The sequence below is a fragment of the Mustela erminea genome, chromosome 4, assembly GCF_009829155.1.
Source record: "Mustela erminea isolate mMusErm1 chromosome 4, mMusErm1.Pri, whole genome shotgun sequence".
In the NCBI taxonomy this organism is placed as follows: domain Eukaryota; kingdom Metazoa; phylum Chordata; class Mammalia; order Carnivora; family Mustelidae; genus Mustela; species Mustela erminea.
Window position 1 is genome coordinate 2,098,080 of NC_045617.1, and position 21,333 is coordinate 2,119,412.

Here is a 21,333-nt window from a genome sequence, read left to right on the forward strand (position 1 = left end):
GTAGGCGCTGAGTTCAGTGCCACGTATGACTGAACCACACAGGGACATAAGCAGAGTCACCGTGTACCTGGGTCTTCTAGGCTCTCCGTGTTTGCGCTGCTTGGCAGACAAGCGGGTGTGGGGTTACCTCGGGCCAGTGACAGGGCACACGGCCAGGATGCCACGGCTGCGACCGCCCCAGGGTTCTAACGGCCGCCCTCACAGGTGGTCAGAGGCTTCGGGCAGGGGTGGATTTACAGAGCAGGGAGCGACGCCTCTCGTTACCACCGTTAAAACAGGAAAAACGGAAACTGGAGAGGAGCTCCGCGGTCATTCAGAACTCCCCGGGCCCCGAACCTCCGCATTTTCATCCCAAAACTTGGTGAAAAAACAAAACAAACAATGAGGTCGATTATTCTAAAAAAGACTTTTTTAAAGAAATGAGTAAGTTCGTAAAGAATACAGTTTGGCGACGTCTCTGTCCCACAAGCCTGTCGTCCGCCCGCTACAACCTCCCTTCATCTCCAGGCTTTGCTCACAACGAGCCTTTGTAAGTCGACCAAGTTTCCAGAAGCACGGTCAGTCCTGAGTTGTCCGGGGTGTTGCCTCTCCGGCAGTCTTGCTATAAATCCTCCAAATTTGGCGGACTCAGTCCCCCACCCCCCAACCATACGACAGCGTAACACCGCATGGACACGCACGGTGTCCCAGGGTCACAGACACGTCGGGGCTCCCCAGCGTCGAGGCAGCCACCGTCTACCTTCGCACCTGCCACCGTCATACCTGTATCGTCTGGCTTCTCGGCCGCTCTCGGTTACCCCTCTCCCACCTCAGCATGACGGACAGTTTGGGCAGATAGCTCCTGGTTGGGAGGAGCGGGAGGTGCACCCCGGCCTGCGCCCACTAGACGGCTGCAGCACCCGGCCCTCCCCACCCGCCACAGGCCAGGACATCCCAAGCTCTGCAGATGCTGCGAATGTGCCGGAGCAAAACCGTCCCCAGCCGAGAGTCCCTAACCTTCCCAAGAGCTGTTCCGGGTTCTTCAGGTGCAGAAACTGGGCCTTGATGAGCTTAGTTCCTCTGTTCCTGTGCGGGCCCAGGGCCATCGGGAGTCCACTAAGTCCCCATCCCTGTGGCCCACACTTCCTGCCTCCCCGCACGGGTGACATCTGCGGGGAGACAGGCCTCCTGTCCCCGGGCTGTGAGAGCTGCCGGACAGAGGAAAGGACGCCGCGTCTCCCCCATCTGAGCCAACGGGTCCCAGCTCGCACGAGGCACACTAATCACTCTGTAACTGAGTGTTAGCTGCGTGTCCCTAGAGAACGTGGCAGTGGGGCCTTCCACGGGGCTCTTGTCCATGAGAGTCCGCACCGTCTCCGAGTTAGCTCCCAGTCCTGGTCTCCCACTACAGAGGCATCGCGAGGCTCGCGGTCTCCAGGTGGCTGAGCGGGAATTCACGGCCAGCAGGTGCTAGCGCTTGCTCCCACCGGAACGTGGAACTTGGGGGCTCGTCAATTAGGAATCTCACGGCCCAATGCATCCAAGCCGCCCAGCGGGCCAGAGGCCCTCATCCTTGAGCCCCCAGGGGAAGAAGGGTGCAGATGGACAGAAACCTTCCTCATAGTTGGTGGTCTTGATGACAAAGAAAAGGTAGGAGTGGATTCTGTACTCACCAGCCTCTGATCCGGCAGGACCTTCTTCAGGTCCCCCTTTAAGCACCGCAGGACGGTGGTCTTCTGGCCGGCCCCCCTGTCCTTGCCAGTTTCCTTCGAGAAGGTGACGGCGTCACGGCCCTCGCCGAGTGTCTCAGCCACCTGCATGGAAACACACGAGTTCCCGCAGGAAAGAGGACGTAAAGCGTGATTCTCACGGTGTCACGGAGTTTGCCGAATGTGGGAATCCTGAACCATGTAAACGGCCGTCATTACTCCGTCAGAATTACGAGTTGCGCATTTTCCGTCCCTTTCCATCCCTTTCTTTTGATCCCCGCGACACTCCGCCTGACCCGAAGATTCGCCGATTTCCATTAACAGTCGGCAAAACGGTGCGTGAGTTCAGAGGCATGATGCTAACTAGGAGTTTTGGAAAATAGTGTCCATGTGACTATTAACAGAAGGGGGGCGCTGACAGACGGAAGCCCAAGACCTGGGGGGCTGACATCTGCACGTCGGTAACATCTGCCCGTCTGCTAACATCTGCACCTCTGAAAAGTCCGCACGGCCCAAGTGCTGTTATTAGTCACGTTGTGGCCTTGTCGTTCTCGACTGTAGCTCGGAATGAAGTTGCTGATGTGACTGGGGAAGGTGCAGGGGACGACGAGCGGAGTCTGGGCTTCTCGAAGCCTCGTCGGCCACCCATCGAGCAAAGGTCAACGGTGGACACCCCGCCAGCCCGCGACGCCGCAGCCATTGGCTTCGGGCTGGAACCAAGACCTCTTCGCCCTCGTCCCAAACCAACTGGCGAGGTGAAGCGAGTCTGGGTTCAGCTCAGTCTTAGAAGATCGACTGCTCAACCCACAGTAAAAACTCTGATGAGGTTTGAAGACACGATCGCGTCTCAGAAATGAGAAAGCACAAGTCACGTTTCAAACATTCCACATTAGGAAAATGTTAAGCTTTTGTCCACATTATAAAAAAGGAAGGCGGGAGTGATAAGCGAGCACACAGCCGTGCGTGTGTCCGACACAAGACACACCCGGGGGCCCAGGCCGAGCGACGTGGGACAGAGCATGGGGCCAGCAGGTGCGTGAGGCTTCGAAAGGAGGACCGAGCCGCCTTCTGCACCCCCGGCCCTCGAGGGGGCCTACGGTTGAGTGAGGGGGTCGCCCACGTTCTCGTCCAAGGTGTGGGTACACAGCGTCGCTTCCTTCTCGTAGACCCCCCGGGGAGACGGGGACGGAAGGTCTTCAAATCCCATGGTGGCCCCCGAGAAACCCATACAACCACCGACCAAGGAAAGAGCCTGTAGAGGGGTTCAAGCTGTCCCACAAGTAGCACTCCCTGCTGTTCGTTTACGCGGACGTTTTCTCTGCTTATGAGAGCGCGGGTCCCCCTTAGGTCGACCAGAGCTCCCCACAGGGATGAGGACGATTCCACAGCCCAGTGGGACCGGCTCAAAACAAAGGCTGAGGAGGGGCGTGATTTCGGCTCAGGCCGTGGTCAGAGGGACGTGAGATCGAACCCCACGTCGGGCTCCCTGCTGACCATGAAGCCTGCTTGGGATTTTCTCTCTGCCCCTCCCCCTCAAATCGATAAATCAATACATCTTTAAAATGTTGGCTATGGAGGAAGGCGCTGCTGCCGCTGTGTCCCGGGGGCATGGGAGACCCCAGGGGCAGTGACGGCCGCCCACCCCTTCTGCAGGCTTCCTGAGACAACAGTCAGTCAGCCCGTGGACACACCCTTCATAGCCAGGAGGGCTCCTCAAGGGCAAAAATGTGGAGGCCGAGACAGACCACAAAAATGTGGAGGCGATAAGGGGCAGGTCGGGTTTAAAACATGTTTTTCCCGTTAGGACGTTGTGTGGCTTTATTTACTGGAAACAAACCGGCAGCCAAGGACACTACATGTGTCCCCTCCAAGGGCTGCTTACCTGGCCCTGGGTCCAAGCCTGCGGGCACCTGCACGGAGCCCCAGAGCCAATCACACAGGAGGGCCCTCCCTCCCAGGGGACCAGGGCGTCTGCCTACCTCGCTGGCCGGGGACCGCATTCCTTCTTCCTGGTCCCCTGTTCTGTCTGGGCGTCCACGCGGGAAGGCCCTGGCTCTCCAGGAGGGTTCTGCAGGAAGAGAACCGCCCTGGGCCCACGAGGTCTCCATGAGATCTGCGGCTCTGAGCGGGGGCGGGGGGAGCCGGGCACCCCGACCTCCCGCAGCCCTGCCCACAAGGTCCGCGCTCAGCAGCAGTGGCACAGCGGGCCACACGGTGCGCTTCTGCGGCGGTTTCTGACCCCGGCCTCCTCGCTAGACAGACCTGGGCCAGGACGCTCTGGGGACAACAGTGCGGCCTCACGAAGTCACGCGCTGGTAGGGAGGGCGCCCCGAGAGCCCGCGCGCTTGCGTTCTGAGGCGCTGAAGGGGTGCGCCCTGGAGCCACAGCAGCCCAGTTCAAAATAAAACGCAGCCCAGAGAAAGCCGTTACCGCTCGGCGCCCGGTGCCTGAGGTCGGGAAGGGCAGAACGGACGCGGGCTTTTCTTGGGAGGACGCGAGAAAAATGGGACCCGTACTTTCATATTTTCCTGCTGGCTGTCGGTGTTTGCGTCATAAATAAGCTTATATCTCACATTTCCTCTCATAAAGAAAAGTCTCTCCTTTCTTTGACTTTTGTCATTAAATATAACACATAATAAATGAACCGCTAGCTGGAGCTTCAAAGTACTTCTGCTGTGGGGCGCGTCAGGGGCTCCGCCGGTGAAGCGACTGCCCTTCGGCTCAGGCCATGATCCTGGGGTCCTGGGGTCGAGCCCCGCATCGGGCTCCCTGCTCGGCGGGGAGCCTGCTTCTCCCTCTCTCTCTCCCTGCTTGTGTTCTCTCTCTCCCTGTCTCTGTCCAATAAAATCTTTTTTTTTTTTTAAAGGTATTTCTGCTATATGTGCCTTTGATGCTGTTAATTTTAATGAAAATGTATAAATAAAAATGATATAAAAGTTTGATTCGGGAACTCTTCAGTGATGTACAAATATCAGTCTTTTTTTGACCAGGTGCTAAGTGCAACTCCAAAATCTAGGGGGGAAATGTTGCTCCTTATAGGGAAGGCTGACCGTCCCCAGAAAGCAGGGGCCTTTAGCAGCACAGTAGTGCTGTTCTTCCCATGGAGATGGGGGCATGACGAGGGTCTCCGTCCTGGGGGCCTGGCGCCGGCCTCAACCCCACCCACCTGTGGCCGGGCAGCGCCCGGCGGGGAGCAGGCAGACCTACCAGCCCGCTCCCGGCTGAGAAGCCCGCCCTCAGGACCCTTGCAAGGCAGTGGACGGGTGCCTGGAAAAGCAAAGAACCTGAGTTTTAGTGGACAGCGCACACACTTCTGAAAAATGCTACTATACTAATGCAGTTTCTAAGTCCGATGTAAGCCAACAGTGACTCCTTCTCTCCTTTTATGAGATTACGCTACACACAGGGGGTCAGTGTGCCACAAGTGATATTTGATCTTGTAAGAAACACGAACTATTCGATGAATGTACTGAACAGCTATTTACTGGGTGTGATTCTGTCTCGAGTGTTAAGTCGGGGGATGAAGACGGGAAGACGCTGTCTCTGCCTGTGAGCTGCTTCTGGCCCAGGCGGGACCTGGAGACTTTTCCACATGACAGTGGGTTGGCGGGGCAGCTGAGGCTTGGTGGGGGCGAGGGGAGGGGGTGCCGTCTGCCCCCAGAAGTCTGGGAAGGCAGCGCCCAGGAGGTGCAGGCAGGAGAGCCTGCCCGAGAGAAAAGCCAAGCGATGCCAGCCAGCCCTGGGAGCCAGCCTGGGTGAGCCATCACTGGGCTTCGCGGCGTGCCGGCAAGACCCGCACGTGAGGACCCAGCACGGGACTCAGAAAAGACCCTCAGAAACGAGGATGTGGCGTGCGCCCGCCGTGGAGAGATTTCGGGTGGGCACATGTAACCAAAGCTCACGCCTTCAAGCCAAGCAGCAAACAGGAAGGAGACCCCCGTGAGGCGCCCACCCTTTCCCTGAGCAGCTGGACAGTCCTGGAGCCTGGCGACACTCGCGGCTGCTTCTGGCGACTTTTGGCCGCTCGATTCTTGCAGACTTTGGGAGGACTGGTGTGTGGCCTGCAGCAAACGAGAGTCCCCAAACCTGAGCCTGTGACATCACATCAAGAGCTGTGCGGCAGAAAGCCACTTTCAACCATCACCATGACCCAGCAACGTCCCAGGACCCGAGCTAAAGCCTGCACTTGGCCCCGCCAGGTGCGCAACTTTTCCAAATGCAGAAATACACAGAGCGCGGCAGAGCAAACGACCAGCAACGCAATTAGTCGCTTCTCTAGCATTAAGGCTAATCGGGGGGGACCCCGTTCTTTAATCCGGGGCCGTCCAGTTCCTGTACATAAATGAAACTATTTTGAGTCCTCAGTGGAGCATTCTTATTAGATCTAAGTGGGACGCTCCTGAAACGTAAATTGTAAAGACGACCCGTGTAAACTGTCACCTGCCCGTCCACAGACGCGGCTGGGCTCTCGGCAGAGGGCGTCCCCCGGGAAGGAGGTGTTGCCCTTCCGTCCCGAAGGCTTCCAGAGAGTTTCATCTCCATCGTGACATGACCTTGTCTCTCCTGACTCGCTTCTTTCTGTCTCCATCATCCCTGGCTGGACACAGAGGTGGGGGTGCTCCTACGTTCACAACAGTCACTCTACCCGAAAGCGTCAGCAGACGCGCCATGCCGGATGTGACGGAAGCCAGGCCAGTGGAGCTCTGGTCTGACACCTTACACGGCAGAACTTCCAGGGGGGCCCATTTCTCATGCCGTGGCCCGTGCTCTCACAGGAGTCTGGAAAGTTATGATGGATCCCGTGGGAGAGGCTGACCATCACAGCAAAATAAATAGCTCAGAACTGAATTTGAAAATGTATAAGAATTTTTCTACCCTTGGCAGGATTCAAAAATCGGTGTTTCGAGACATGGCTGAGCCAGGGAGGCGCTCACTCATCCATTACTTACGAAGCGATTACACGGCAGGCAGGTCAATGACTCAGGGCCGGACGGGAACCAAGGACAAGGCTGCATCTCAGAGGACCCCAGAGAGTCACACGGTTCGTCCTGGGACTTCAGAATCTCTGCTCACCTGACCCAAAAAATAGCTCTTCCCACTTGCAATCAATGCTTGGGTGAGAGCAGATTCCAGACCCTCGGTCCAGGAGTGAAATGTCGTCTGCTTAGCAGCTGTGTTGGGAAAGAATGTCAGGACATCAGGTCATCTTGATGAGTTGGGACTCATCTTGATGAGTCCATGGTAACCCTGTTACCCAAAGCTGGCTGAGGACAGAGAGGGGCTTCCGAAGTAGGAGGAAGAGGCAAAGCTGGGGTGGCCTCCAACTTGCTGGCTGCCCATGTATGCTAAAGCGGAGCTCACCAGAGCAAGGAGAATGTCCTAGACATCAAACAGCATCCTACACTGAGCCCCAAAACAAAGCCGTGTGGAAACAGCAGGACAAGCCATGGCAGTGACCCCAGGAAACACCACAGCTTTAAAGCTAGGGGACACAGGAACCAAAGGACATGAAGAGATGTGCTACTAAAATCCCTGCCTTATCAAATTCAACGCCCGAACAAAAACATACACACAAAAAAACCCCAAAATCCAGTCAAGAAATGGGCAAAAGACGTGAACAGACATTTCTCCAAAGAAAACATTCAAATGACCAACAGACACATGAAGAAATGCTCCACGTCACTCGGCATCAGGGAAATACAAACCAAAACCACAATGAGACACCAGCTCACACCAGTCAGAACGGCTAACATTAACCAGTCAGGAAACGGCGGGAGTTGGCGAGGATGCAGAAAACAGGGAACCGTCCTACATTGCTGCTGGGAAGGTAAGTTGGCACAACCGCTCTGGAAAACAGCGTGGAGGTTCCTCAAGAAGTTAAAAATAGAGCTACCCTATGACCCAGCAATCTCACTACTGGATATTTACTCTAAAGATATGGATGGGCACCTGTACCCGAGTGTTTATATCAGCAATGTCCACAAGAGCCAAACCATGGAAAGAGTTCAGATTTCCATCGCCAGATGAGTGGATAAAGAAGATGTGATATTCATCTCAAATGGAATACTATGCAGCCATCAGAAAGGACGAAATCTTGCTGTTTGCAACAATGTGGAAGGAACTAGAGGGTATTATGCTGGGTGAAGTAAGTCAATCAGAGAACAACAAATACCATACGACTTTACGGTGGAATTTAAGAAATAAAACGGATGAATATAGGGGAAGGGAAGGAAAAATAAAATAAGATAAAAATAGAGAGGGAGGGAAACCATAAAACACTCTTAGCTCTAGGGAACAACGTGAGGACTGCTGGAGGGGAGGTGAGGGCAGCCGTGACTTGGGCCAGAAGGAGGACATGCGAAGTGGTGAGTTCTGGGTGTTGTATGCAACTGATGAATCACTAAATTCTGCCCCTGAAGCTAATAAAAACAATCCCTGCCTTGGGCGTCGTGAATAGAAAGAAAGCACACAGCCCTGGGTGTGAGCCCTCACCTGTGCTCATCTCCCAGCCAGACTCTCTGCGGTGAGTGTGCTGAGGAGACCACCGGCCGGACTGGACCCCTGCGCCGGCAAGGTCGGGACCCCTGCATTCATAAGGACAGGGTCGTAAGGACTGCTCCTTCGGGGAGGCAGGATTTCTCAGGGACATGCTGGTGGGATATGTGAGTTTGGGTGCTTGACCTCTGCTTTCCTTTAAAGGTCATGCACACGGAGGGTCGCCTGGGAAGAAAGGCCAGGTTTAGATGACTGTCCCTGTCCTATGACAATAGCACTATGACTCCTGTAGCCTGCATGTTTCAGTAACATCTCTTTATCAGTTGACAGAGATGACATTTTCCCAAAAGCAGATCGGGATACCTACAAGGAGGTTTATCACAAAGAAAATTCAGAGGAAACATCCACATCTTCGAAGGTATAGTAACTATAAGACAGATTCAAAATTTAACCAGTCGGGCGCCTGGGTGGCTCAGTGGGTTAAAGCCTCTGCCTTCAGCTCAGGTCATGATCCCAGGGTCCTGGGATCGAGTCCCACATCGGGCTCTCTGCTCAGCGGGGAGCCTGCTTCCTCCTCTCTCTCTGCCTGCCTCTCTGCCTACTTGTGATCTCTTTCTCTGTCAAATAAATAAATAAAATCTTTTAGAAAAAATGTAACCAGTCAACAGCAAGTGCAATGTGCTAGGAAGAAATACGGATGCAAGGGGAGGGTCTTGGGCTGGTTCCTCCCCCGGCCTGTTGAAGGCGCTCACGAGTGCAGCATCCCCAACGCGGGCTCCTTTCATGGCTGTTCACTGTTTCAAAATACCCCACGTTCCCAAAGGCCACAAAAGAAAGGACACCCACATTTACTTCCCTGGGTTGTGTGTCTTCACCTGGGAAAGTGTTCAAGAAAGAAGGGAATGTGACTCTACTTTCAGCCTTGTCTCACAGCGTATCAAAGATCAGAAACGCAGAATCTCAAGACGCGGTGTTCTGCAGCCAAGCCGGGACAGCAGGACGCTCAGCCGAGGGACAGGACCCCCCACGTGGATGGGGGAGGCGACTGGAACGGCCTTTGGTCCCGTGGCCAGAGCGGCTAACCCTCAGTCTTGCTCTCGTGTGTCACTAGCCGTTCGAAACACTGTCCCTACCGTCGCTTCTGCCCACGGAGGGGCCTGGGCCTCCCCGACGTGAGAGCACCTAGCCGTCCCGTCCTCCTCAAGTCCGTGTGTGCTTTTCCGAGCGGACGCTGTCCTTATAAACCCCCACCCTGTGACCAGAGCAGTTCGCAGAGTCAACGGATGTTTCGAAATTCATCAGCACCTGAGCTCAAATGAGTGTGAGGGTGCATGTGTGTGTAAGTGCGTGAGTGTGAGTGTGTGAAGCCTGTGTCATAGCTGATTATCCTCACTCTGAACTACAGACTTGAAACTTCGCACAGTAAGTGCAAATAAGAAATATGAGAACTTTCCCAAATTCACTAGAAAATAGCCCACGTAGGTTTCTCCGGGATTTACACGGTTTCCTGTGGACAGCTGTGCACAAGCCTGTGATGATCTGAGTTGCTCAGACGCACACTCAGGAACTAGGGGACGGACGCGGGGGTTGGGGAGTTGCTGGCCATGGCCACTCCAGCGTGTTCCCTCAGCCCCGCAGCTGACCCCACAGTCGTCCTGCTGCTCGGTTCCTAAATACGGACTCTGGAGGTGGGGCAGGGCGGTGGGATCTCTCCCCACCCTGCTGTCCCGGTGCTGGCGGGAGCACCCCTGGGGGACTGTGCACGGGCTCTGGCATCAGAGAGCGGGGCCCCAATTCCAAGCGCTCCAGGTCTGTCCCTGGGGTCAGCACCGGGGTCCTTGCCATGTACAAACAGGCACACACAGCCCCTGCCTGGTCTGCACCCAGTCCCGGAGACACGCCGGAGGCTGCCCTAGTGGGTCACCAGGTGCCCGCAGAGAGCCGGCAGCTCCGGGGCACCCGTGCTTGGTGGCCACCACCTACGGGAGTGCAGTGGGTTTGCCGACAGGAGGGCGAGTGTCACTGCCAGCGCCACGGACCCTGCGTCCCCGTTACTGAGACATCACCTCTACGTAAAACAAGCACGCTTTCCATACCAGAGTGTCCAGCTTCAGCCTGGCGCCCAGGGTGGCGTCTGCCTCCCACAGCGGCCGTGGGGCCGTCAGTCCATCCCGGAGCTCCAGGTTCTGCTGCACGAGGGCGTCTATCTGGCTCTGGAGGTGGCGCTGAGCCGCGGCCCACCGGGACTCCTGGCTCCTGAGGGCCTCGTGCAGCTGGGCCACCTGCTGCTGCAGCTGCTGGTTCTGGGGGAGCACGGGAGAGAGGGGAGGACGGAGAGGGGCAGACGAGCTCTCAGGTGGGGCTGCTCCGGCCAGCTCGCCAGCCCCTCCCGCAGCGCCCTCCAGCCCGTCCCCACGGGTCACCCGACTTTTCCAGGAGAGGAACGGAGGACACACGCAGGACCCTGACACCAGGTCCACCTCTGCAAACGAGCGGTGCTCGTCGGGAGCTATTCCTCCTGATATAACCAGAAAAGATGGTTCCAGAGTCACTTTGTTTGCAAGCAGAGGCCGAGAGCCCTCACTTCTCTCTTAATCTAATGCTGAGGGGGCAGCGGGCGAGGGGTAAGAGCAGGCGTTCGACGTGATCCGGACCGAGGTTCTAATCCTGGTGTCACCACGGCCCGGCTGTGTGACCTCTGGTAAGACACTTTGCCTCTCTGGGCCTCCGTGTCTCCTCCGAAACAACGCCAGCAGGACCTCAGGGGGGTGTTCTGAGAGGTGGGACCCAGGACGAATGGGGGCCCCGGACGACAGAATGTGCTGCCGCTTCCCAGGGAAGTACACGCGTCAGACGTTCAGGTAAGAGGGGAACTGAGTGTCAGACAAAGCAAAGCGAGTCTTTGTACGTGAGAACCCAGCGGGATGGCGGGTACCCCCCCGCCTACTGGGAAACGATTTAGCAGAGAACCTCAGAATAAAGAAAATGAGTCAATAAAACTCAAAACAAACAGACAAACAGACAAACAAACTAAACCAGGGCGCCTGGGTGGCTCAGTGGGTTAAGCCGCTGCCTTCGGCTCAGGTCATGATCTCAGGGTTCTGGGATCGAGCCCCGCATCGGGCTCTCTGCTCAGCAGGAAGCCTGCTTCCTCCTCTCTCTCTCTCTGCCTGCCTCTCTGCCTACTTGTGATCTCTGTCTGTCAAATAAATAAATAAAATCTTTAAAAAAAAAAAAAGAATCACATCGCAGGTTTATGATTAAAAATGAAAATAATACCATTTGAGAAGAAATTAGTGACTGTATCATTCTGTTCACTCTAGAAAGACTGGGAAAGAAACTGCAGTTTCATTTTAAGTTAAATTCACACCCTCGCCCAGGAATTATCCTGACAATGCCGAATCTGTGGAAGCTGGAAGGGTGCCAGGGTCCTGGGACGCACTTGGGTCACTTTCCGCCCCGGAGTCTGCACTCGGGAATTGGGGAGGATGTGCAGGGGAGAGGCCCGCGGGGAGGGGGCGGTGAGTCACCTCCAGCTCCAGGCGGCACCACCAGGCCGTCGGTCCACGGGGGGCTCCCCGCCACCTGGTGCGGCCCGGCACGGGGGGCAGATCCCTGGCCCGGACACACGGGGGGCGGGTGGCTGCAGGCCAGGAACTTGGCTCGGACACGCCCCGGAAAAGAGGCGAGGGCGTCCTGCACACCAGCCCCGTAAAAACACGGTCTACCCAGCTCCGGCTGCAGGGTCGACCCTGGCGCCGGCTTCCCAAGGCCTCTTGTGTAATTCTGAAACCGGCCTTTGAGGGAAGTGACCTCCTCCCGGCCAACGGAGGCTCTGCAGGCCGAGGTCACAGACTCATGGGCTGGGGACCGTAGATGCCCACAGAGAGGTCAAGCCCAGAGCTGGTGTCCTCCCCGTGTCTTGGAAAATGTTCGTCACTCTCTGATGGGACAAACAGCCCGTTGGCTGTGCTCTGTCTGCCGACAGGACGGACGCTGCCCAGTAACACCTCCGAAGGTCAAACAGAGCTGACTCTGGGCGAGGGATGGGAGGAGGCAGGAGAAGGGACAGAGAGGGATCTGGGGCTCCGCGGTCACAGAGGGGCTGGAGGCACACCGTTGGCCAGGCGTCGGGGACAGAGGCGGCCCCGGCTCAGGGGACAAACCCCGGGAGGGGTTTCCAGCTGGGCTGTGATGCTCGTGGTCATCACAGGACCCCCACCCCACCCTTTCTGGCGGTCGTGGTCCGTGATTTGGAAAAGGCTTTACACTGTGCACAGCCTGGATATGAACCGTATCTGAGGAGAACCTCAGACACGCCTCCGCACCCTCCGAGCCAGTTCGTCCAGCTGACCAGAGACTGTCCTCTGCCCCCGACCACCTGGCGTTGTAGGTCACACAGCGCCCTCCCCGTGCAGCCCTGCTGTGGTCGCCGAGACTGCGTTGGCACCGGTTCACGTGTCTGTGTTCTTACCAGTCTCTGAGCTCATCACCTGCCCCGAGACGCAGGGCTGCACCCGCCTCTGCTGCTTCGGGACTGTCAGCAAGACGCCCCTTCTCTCTGTTGTTGACATGGAGACGCAACAGCTCCCCAGACCCCTGAAGGTCCAAGGCACTAGGGGCACCTTACATGCTCAGGGCAGGCCCATCACTCAGAAAACCCACTAACGACCAGTGCCCCTGCACCAAATACCTCCGAATTCCCAGAAATACAAGAACAGCCTTTGTTGTGTTGAAGTGGATATTTGGTCAACTGCTCAGAAGTTAGCCGAACCTACGGCGTTCTAAACCCAGCAGACCCGCTTTCCCGTGGGGTCCTTCATCCGACACTGTGTGTGCAGCATGAGTAGGGCTGTAACGGGAGGTAGGGTCGTGCGTGGCGTGGCCACGAGCCCTGGACCTGTGGCGCCAAAGGAGGGGGACACGTGGGGGCTTTCGTGGAGGCCGGCTGGAGGGCAGCGGACCCTCCCCTCTGGGTCAGGGGAGGAGGCTGAGGGCGCTCTAGAGCTCCGACCGCGAGACTGAAGTCACGGGCACCTTCTAGCTTTCTTTTAACCAAGTGCGTCCAGTCTAGCGCCCTGTCCTGAATTAGGGAAGTTGACCGAGACACCCAGGGGTCCTCACCCTCCCCATCCTGCCTCTCATCTACCAAGACACAGAGCCGCAGGAGGAGACCCGTTTGCCCCTCCCAGAGGGGACGATATCGACGGCCATGTCGAAGCATCCGGCCGGAGGAGGAAGCCTGCGGGCTTCAGTGCCGGTCTCGGGGGCGGGGACAGCAGCGGGTGAGACTCAGGGCAAGCCTTGTCCCGTCCCCAGCAGGGCCGCTCACCAGCGTCCGCTCAGCCGGGCCGTGCTCCCCGGAGAGCGTGGCCGTGTCCTCGGCGTGGGCCCCGGGCCCGCCATCCTCCGGCGGGCGGCCGGTCTCTGCGGGCTCGGCGGGGTCGTCTGCGGTCAGCATCCTGCGCGGGAAGAAGCAGGCCGTGGGGAGCGGCCTGGGCCCCCACCCTCCACTGTGAGTGCGCCCGAGGGACAGCCCTCTGTCCCGACGGTGACAAAACTGACCCCAGGGAAAAGCCATCTCTGTGTCAGGAGCCACAGACCGTAGGGCCCGAACAGGCCACGGAGGGAAACCGCGTTAACCCCTCGGAAATGGGCCCCAGCACTGTGGCTGGCGTGGTCAGGGTCGTCTCACGGGGAAACCTGGGGCTGGGCTCCTTCCCGGCCCTGCTGAGCCGCCCCAGCCCCAGTTCTCGGAAAAACCCCACACAGATCCATGTCCCGTGCTGGAAATACCGCTTTCCCTACAGCGCCAGGGCAGGAGCGGGGCCGCGGGGGAGGCCTGGCTCCCAGAGAGGCCGGAGCTGTGTCCCCTGCGCTCCCGACAGCCCCCGGACATCTGCGGACGCACCGATGCCCCTGCTCTCGCTCCCGCTCCGGCTCGGGACCCGGGGAGCGGCTCTGGGATGGCGGCTTCTCCGCGGCGCTGGGAGGCTGGCGGCCTTCCTCTTCCTCTGCACGTGAGGGGACGGGGTCTCCACCGAAACGAGGCTGAGTTCTGACCCAGAAGCACATCAAAGACTTTCTGGCACAGGGACGAGTCTGGGGAGGGGGCGGACTTCGGAAGACGCCTCGGGTGGACCGACAGGGCCCCTGCGCCGGAGCAGGAGTGCGCCTGTCACAGACCACGGGCTCCGCGACACGAGGATGAGCCACGGGACCAGAGCGGCGGAGGACAGGCCGGGCGAAAGCCTGTGTCTCTTGACCAAAGACCGTCAAAGGTCCCGACAGGCGCGATGAGGGAACAAGCCGGTGTTCCCGCCATCCGGCCCAGGGGCTTCCTAAGTCTCACGGGGAAGTCGGCTTGACCTCGTCACCCCCGCGGCCCCGAACCAGGAGGCTCTTTGCCCCCATTTCTCTGACGTGGGGCGTCCAGCCTGGTTCTCAGTTCCTCCCTCGTCAGCCACCTGCGCGGCCCCGGTGGCAGTTCTGCCCCCGAGTGTGCCCCCCCGCATCTGGTTCTAACGGACTCCCTTCCTTAAAGGGGCGCCCTCCCCCCGTTCACCTGGAGACCCGATGACTTCGGAGCTCCGGTTGCAGTAACGTACGCACCGACACGTGCTCTGAGCACCGTAAGCCCGTCACCTCCCTCCCCACACAGGCGACCGGACGTGACCAATCCCCCTCCCAACCGGCCAGAAAAAGTGGGTAATACCAAGTTTTCAACGGATAATATACGGTAAGAACTTGTTTCCCTCTCTTTTTAAATTTATTTATTTATTTGACAGAGAGTGATCACAAGCAGGCAGAGAGGCAGGCAGAGGGAGAGGAGGAAGCAGGCAGAGAGAGAAGGCTGATCAGAGAGCCCGATGCGGGGCTCGATCCCAGGACCCTGAGATCATGACCTGAGCCGAAACAGAGGCTTTAACCCACTGAGCCACCCAGGAGCCCCTCGTTTCTCTTAACACACATTCTTGAAGTCACACCAAATGCAAAACGCCTCTCCGTCCACGTGATCTGTCCGCGCGGGTTTGCCGTAATGCGATGCCGCGGAAGTAGGAGAATCGACGTTCGGTGCTACACAGGGAAGGAGGGACAGTGTTACCATCCTTCCCCATCGATGGTCCTGTGCACAAAGGAGTCACACATCTGGGAAACCCACCCGTGCATGCTCCCTCACCGTGTAAGACCCTGGGACCCCCCGGCCACCGCCGGGCTGCGGGATGGGCTCCTGCTGGGACACGGCGTGCTGGGGTGCTCCCCGGGGTCTGACAACCAGCCCTTGCTCTCCTGGACCAGCCTTCATCGGCGCCCAGTGCTCTGTGTGGTATTCAGTCTGTCCGTGCTAGAGCCCTGAGATCTCTAGGACCGCTGGCCCGGGAGAAAGGTCCCCCGCAGAGTAGCTCCTGCGAGACACATGAAGTAGGACTCACAGAGGAGCTCCTGGAGTCCCAACACGCCCTCGCTCGGTGGTCCCAGATGCCCCTGCAGCTCTGTACTTGCTGGGGAGCCCAGAGCTCGGCCATGCACTGTCCACACAGCCTCCTCCCCCAACCTCTGTAGCCTCCAGCCACAGAGGCCTCTGTGGTGCACTCAAGGCTGTCCAGCTAGGTTTCGGTCTGTCTGCACCCACCATGGCGCAGGTCTTGTTGACTTAGAGGCAAAGCATGGGTGTCTTGAATGAATGGAGCTAATCTTGTAGGGGCCCAAATTACTCAAATACGAGATGGTCTAAAGCCTTGTCCGTCTACATCTGACGCGGTGATGTGCGTAGACTACGCCATCTCCAGACTCCTCCTCCTCCTCCCAGTTCCAAGGCAGAGCACCCGGTAGCTTTTCTTCTTCACTTTCTGATTTCAGGTTAAGGATGTGAGGTTTTGAAATAAGAATTGTTGGTACTTGAATGAGGACTGTGCTTAATTCCCGACCCACAGTAGACCCTATGAGCAAGGTCATCAACGAAACAGTCAACTTAAGGCAGGGAATGATCGTGTCCTGCGCCTGCACACACGAGGCCGCTTCCTGAGAAGCCCAGGTGTGTGCGAGAGATTCGGGCGGGGTCCGGGGACAACGGAGGCGGGGGCTGCCGCACGCGGGCCTGTGTCCGTGGAGAGGAGCACTGACGCCCGACACGAAGCCACGTGGCTTTCTCTCTTCTAGACCCAGTGTAATGAGTCTTCCGTGTGCGCTGTCTGACCTTCCGTGATTTCCCCTGGGAGAGTGGAAAGCTTCCGCCGGGGTCACATCACACACTCCTTCAAGTTCCTGAAGTATCGTTTGCGCTTTCTCAACACAAATTGAACAAGCCTGTTAGAATTTCTAGAAACAAGAAAGAGAGTTTTATCTGAGCCCCAGTGCGGACAGCTGCCCAAGGTACCCCACCTTCGCAGAGATCAGAGAGCTCCAGGGAAGAACACTTAATACAGAGTTAGATGTGTTTGGGGGTTTTTTTGCTTTTTGTTTTTTTTCTTTTCATCCAAAGAGTTAAAAATCTTCAGGGTGAAGAACATTTCAGAAAGCTGCAGTCTTTATCTTAAGCTTTTAGTATGTGCAGGCAGCCTGGTTCGGGTCTCATGGGAACTTGAAGAGGTTTTACTCTTATCTTTATATCTGAAATGCTTTTTTAAAGGTTTATATTTCTACTAAACAGATGTACAATGTGTGCTCGGGGCAGAAACAGCCCACGTTTTGAAGTTTGGTCGAGTTGCTCTGACCTTGGGAAATGTTAAAGGACAGCCTCCCTGGGAGCCAGGAGCAGGGCCACAGACATTAAAGCTGAAAATCTTTCTTTTGTAAGTTTCTTCTATCAAAAAACAGATTAATAAAAATCAATATGAGGGTTTGTGGTTAAAAAAAAAAAAAAAAGCTACAGAATCTAAATTAAATAGATGTAACTATATAATTTGCCCTTGATCCAGGGACTGGGAAAACCCAACGTGGGACTTGCTCCAAGGCCCTGGGATCACCATAGGGAGAGCTGTGATACCACGGGATGACGTAAGAGAACCAGCACCTCGTTGTCCGTCCCTCCCAACCCCAGCCTGGGATGTGCAAGAATTGTCCAATGTCTTACTGTGTTTCCAAACAAACTTTGAAGTAAGAAAAAAAAGCAGCATAAACTAATGGGGAAGTGATTTGTGCCAATATTTGGGGGGTGTTGGGAGCTGGGGCTTGAGCCGAAGCCCAGGTGACTGTCTTCAGAGCAGGTGCTGCTCCGTCAACAGGTGGAACCAACACAGCCGCCTGCCCTTAGCCACACCCCGGAGCGTGTCCTGCCACACTCAGTCTGTGCTGTGGGCTCTGCCCTGGAGCCCATGGTGTGGACACATGGAGGAGAAGCCGGACTTCACAACACACAGCTGCCTGTCCCAACCATCCCCGGCAAGCGCAGGCCACAGCGTGCTGACCGGACACTCGACGGGACAGTGGGAGGACCACCTAAGCACAATGTCAGGTGTGCACGTGCACGCACACACACACACCATCAGTTTTTTTGGTTTTTTTTGTTTGTTTGTTTTTCTAAGACTTTATTTATTTGTTTGACAGACAGAGATCACAAGCAGGCAGAGAGGCAGACACAGAGAGAGAAGGGGAAGCAGGCTCCCCGCTGAGCAGAGAGCCCGATGTGGGGCTCGATCCCAGGACCCTGAGCCCATGACCTGAGCCGAAGGCAGAGGCTCAACTCACTGAGCCCCCAGGCGCCCACACCGTTCAGTTTCAAAAACCAGAGCGCGATGGAAAAACAGCCCGGAAACAGCGGTGAATAAACCTGACTTTCACCTCCTCTGCCACCCGTGACTTTGCCGGTCTCTGAATCTGCTTCTGTAAGTGTCGCCCTGACCAGCGGGGGACAGGCTGCCGGACTCCCGCTCTGGAGGTAGGGTTGGCTCTCCCTGGGGTTCGCTGAGGCTGTGATGAGCGCGGCCGCTCCTCGGTGTCCGTACATCTGTGTGCGTTTGGTTTTCTGTGGTTCTGTTCTAAAACAAAACTGTCGTGTTCTCACATGGTCAAGTCACCAAGACGGTGTTGCGGGCGCTGCCACGGGCACTTCGTCTGAAAAAGCCCAAAACGTTCAAAACGTCACAAGCGGCGTTCTTCTGAGAACGTCTGAGGGTTTTGTTTGTTCGTTTTAAACCCCGTTTTGCCCAATGGCAGTATCGCTTCCCCGGCTTTCTCCCGGCGTGATGGGTGGACGTTTCTCGGTCCCTCACTTCTTTTCTTAACTTGTTTTACTTAAATTCGATTAATACATAGCGTATTCTTAGTTTCGGAGTAGCATTTAGTGGCGCATCAGCTGCGTGCGACACCCAGCACTCATTCCACCACGGGCCCTCCCGCCTGCCCGACAGCCCCTCCTGCCCCCAGAGCCCCCAGAGTGTCTCCTGCGGGTCAGAGTCACCATTTGTCCCTCCTTATATTCAGTCTTTCAGTCTGGAGTGAGCCTCTGAGGAAGCAAAAGGATCGGTCTGTGTGTCTGTGTGTGTCCGTGTGTCTGTGTGTGTATGTGTGTGAGTGCGTGTGTGTCTGTGTGTGTGTCTCTGTGTGTCTCTGTGTGTGCGTGAGTGTGTGTGTCTCTGTGTGTCTCTGTGTGTGTATGTGTGTGAGTGCGTGTGTGTCTGTGTCTGTGAGTGTGTGTGTCTGTGTGCGTGTCCGTGTGTGCGTGTGTGAGTGTGTGTGTCTCTGTGTGAGTGCGTGTGTGTCTGCGTGTCCATGTGTGCATGTGTGTGTCTGTGTCTGTGTGTGTCTCTGTGTCTGTGCATGTGCATGTGTGTGTCTCTGTGTGTCTGTGTCTGTATCTGTGTGTATGTGTGCATGTGTCTGTGTTTTTAATCCTCTCTGTCACCTCTATCTTTGGACCCGCTCGGAGTCCCACAGCTCAGGGAGCAGCCGGGGTCCGATGTGGGGCAGACACACCTGCAGGGAGCGGAGGCACCGCAGGGGTGAACGGGGACGGGGTGGGGCAGAGCTGCGCGTCCCCAGCAGGAGCTCTTGGTCTTGGGCCGAATGTGTCCGCAGAGCTTCAGGGCTCTGGCTGGGATTTCGAGCTACTGTTGACCAGAAAGCAGCAAAGGAAAAATCCTCATACAAGGCGAACAGAACCCCTCGGGTGCCTCGCAAGTTTAGTCCACGTCTGTAATGACGAGCGTTGCAGATACGCACAAATGTGCTCTATTTTTCGTAAGACGAGCCTCACTGACCCGCTGGCCTGGTGGAACGGTTTCCGACTCTGTCACGTGTGAAATCTCTAATGGAACACAGCATGTCCCCAAGGGAGGAACTGAGCTGTGTATCTGATATTGTACCTATTTTATGTGAAAACATCTTAGGATTATAAAGGTCATTTATATTTTATCTGTACTATTAGAAAGATGATGACAAAGATTGTACGCTAAATTAAAAATACTGCACGAACTCAGAGAACGTCTTATTTATTCTTAAGGAAGAAGTCGTTAATGTGAGGGACAAATCTTTGGATTTCCCAGCGTAGGGGAAAACGGGGTCCAAAACCCTGCATTTGTCACGACGGAGCAGCAGAGCCTGAGCCCCAGGGCTGCACAGGCCAGGGGACTACGGGGGAGGGGAGGCGAGCGGCCGTGGTGGGCCGTCCCAAAGCAGAAGAGAAACGGACACCAGAGAAGTGTGTGTGAGGTGCGGGACGGGAGGGCCCCGGACCCGAGTCACACCTGAGGGCAGAGAAGGACAGAGGAAGCTGCGGGGGAGGGGAACAGGGGGGCATCCTGGAGCCTGAACTGCGTCTGCTCAAGTGTGATGCTCGTGTGGCTGACGTCGGAGAAGGTCCTTGTCCTGAGGGGCCCGAGGGCGTCCTCAGTGACTCCCACGGGCCGCACGGACCGCACACCCGGAGGGAGCACGCGGCCCCGCCATGAGCAGGGATGGACCGAGGTGACGCCCACGGCCCCGCGTGAATCACGACTCTCGGTCCTCTCCGTGGCTTTGAAATGGCCCAGAGCGAAAGGTGGGAGAGAAAAGCATCCACACCGGTTTCATAAACACCAAAACGCAGCAGCTAAGATTAAAAAAAGAGCAAACGGATTTCTTGTAGGGAGGGAAAGTCCGGGATGGGGCAGCGGGTGAGGCCCTGCGAATTCTTCTCATGAACCCCAGCAGACCTCTTGCTTCTGTAAGTTATGTGCGTTTATAATTGGATGAAGAAAACTTTAAATATAGATCGGGTTTTAAATTTCTTTACCACGCCAGTAAAAGAAAAAATTATTTTTTAAAATCAGTTTTGAGAGCCTACCTATGCCATGAAGAATGAGAAACATGTCAACATAGAGGGCATCTATAGGTTCCTTTTAACCCCATGGCACTTAATAAATTTAAGTTTTTTCCTATGAGATATTTAAATCACAACATTTTTAAATAACATGCAATTACTTCACCTACTACGTTTATGCAAGACCAGTAAACGCAGATTCAAAATCGTTCTCGCCAAAGAAACCAGCAGCGTCACACTTTTCCTGACAGCAAAGCAGGGGCCTGTGAGCGCGTTCTCTGGTGCATTTCTCCTCGGTGTGTGGCCTGGACTCAGCCACCTTCGAGAGAAGACCACGCAGAAATCCCTACCCGAGCCGGCCTCCGTCACAGAAGGGTCATCTGATCCAAGGAAAGTCACATTATATAGGGTTTGAACTCAGCTTTTAGTTCCCCTTTTAGGTCTGAATCCTCAGAGAGGGCTGCAGTCTGTGACGCCAGCGGAAGCCGCGGTGAGGCGCGGGTGGACAGCCAGTGCGCGTCCACGAATCCGCCAGCCACGGTCTCGAACTCGCCCACTTGCCACCCCCGGGGACCCACCAGGCATCATCCACCCCCACACGGTCCTACTGCGCGTGACCAGCAGGTAATGGTGCCTCTTACAGATACGCTTCAGCAGAATCTTGTTAGAGCTTCGGCTAAAAATCTTCATGTAAGACACGGACATTTACTACACGACATAAAGTCACAGTAAAGATTTCACCTCCTGGTTGTAATCGAGTCAGAGCTCTGCCAACCAGCTCTTTCCAGATAGTTGCAAATAAATAAGAACAAATGTTGGTCTTGAAATTTTCAATCGGACGAAGATCAATTTTCTAACTTCTTGGATGCGAGTGGGTCGGCAATCTCTTGGCCCGGTGCTGAGCGGGTCACC

General features: G+C 56.2%; 1 protein-coding gene across 4 annotated transcripts in view; it reads right to left on the reverse strand.

Annotated features, from left to right (window-relative positions):
* LOC116587949 (centromere protein J-like) overlaps nt 1-14,674 on the reverse strand; it is a 27,145-nt gene extending 12,471 nt beyond the window's left edge. For 2 of the 4 annotated variants that reach the window (XR_004284707.1, XM_032338485.1), the window contains exons 1-6: nt 14,095-14,674; nt 13,516-13,678; nt 10,280-10,486; nt 5,641-5,749; nt 4,855-4,955; nt 3,668-3,756 (exon numbers count right to left, since the gene is read on the reverse strand). Coding sequence is in view for 3 of the 4 variants with exons in the window: in XM_032338485.1 (XP_032194376.1) it covers nt 3,668-3,756; nt 4,855-4,955; nt 5,641-5,749; nt 10,280-10,486; nt 13,516-13,678; nt 14,095-14,258 (833 nt within the window). In the remaining variant the exon portion in view is untranslated. The remainder of the gene's footprint in view (nt 1-3,667; nt 3,757-4,854; nt 4,956-5,640; nt 5,750-10,279; nt 10,487-13,515; nt 13,679-14,094) is intronic. The other 2 variants (XM_032338484.1, XM_032338483.1) reach the window with 1 other exon arrangement.
* Nucleotides 14,675-21,333: the final 6,659 nt, after the last annotated feature.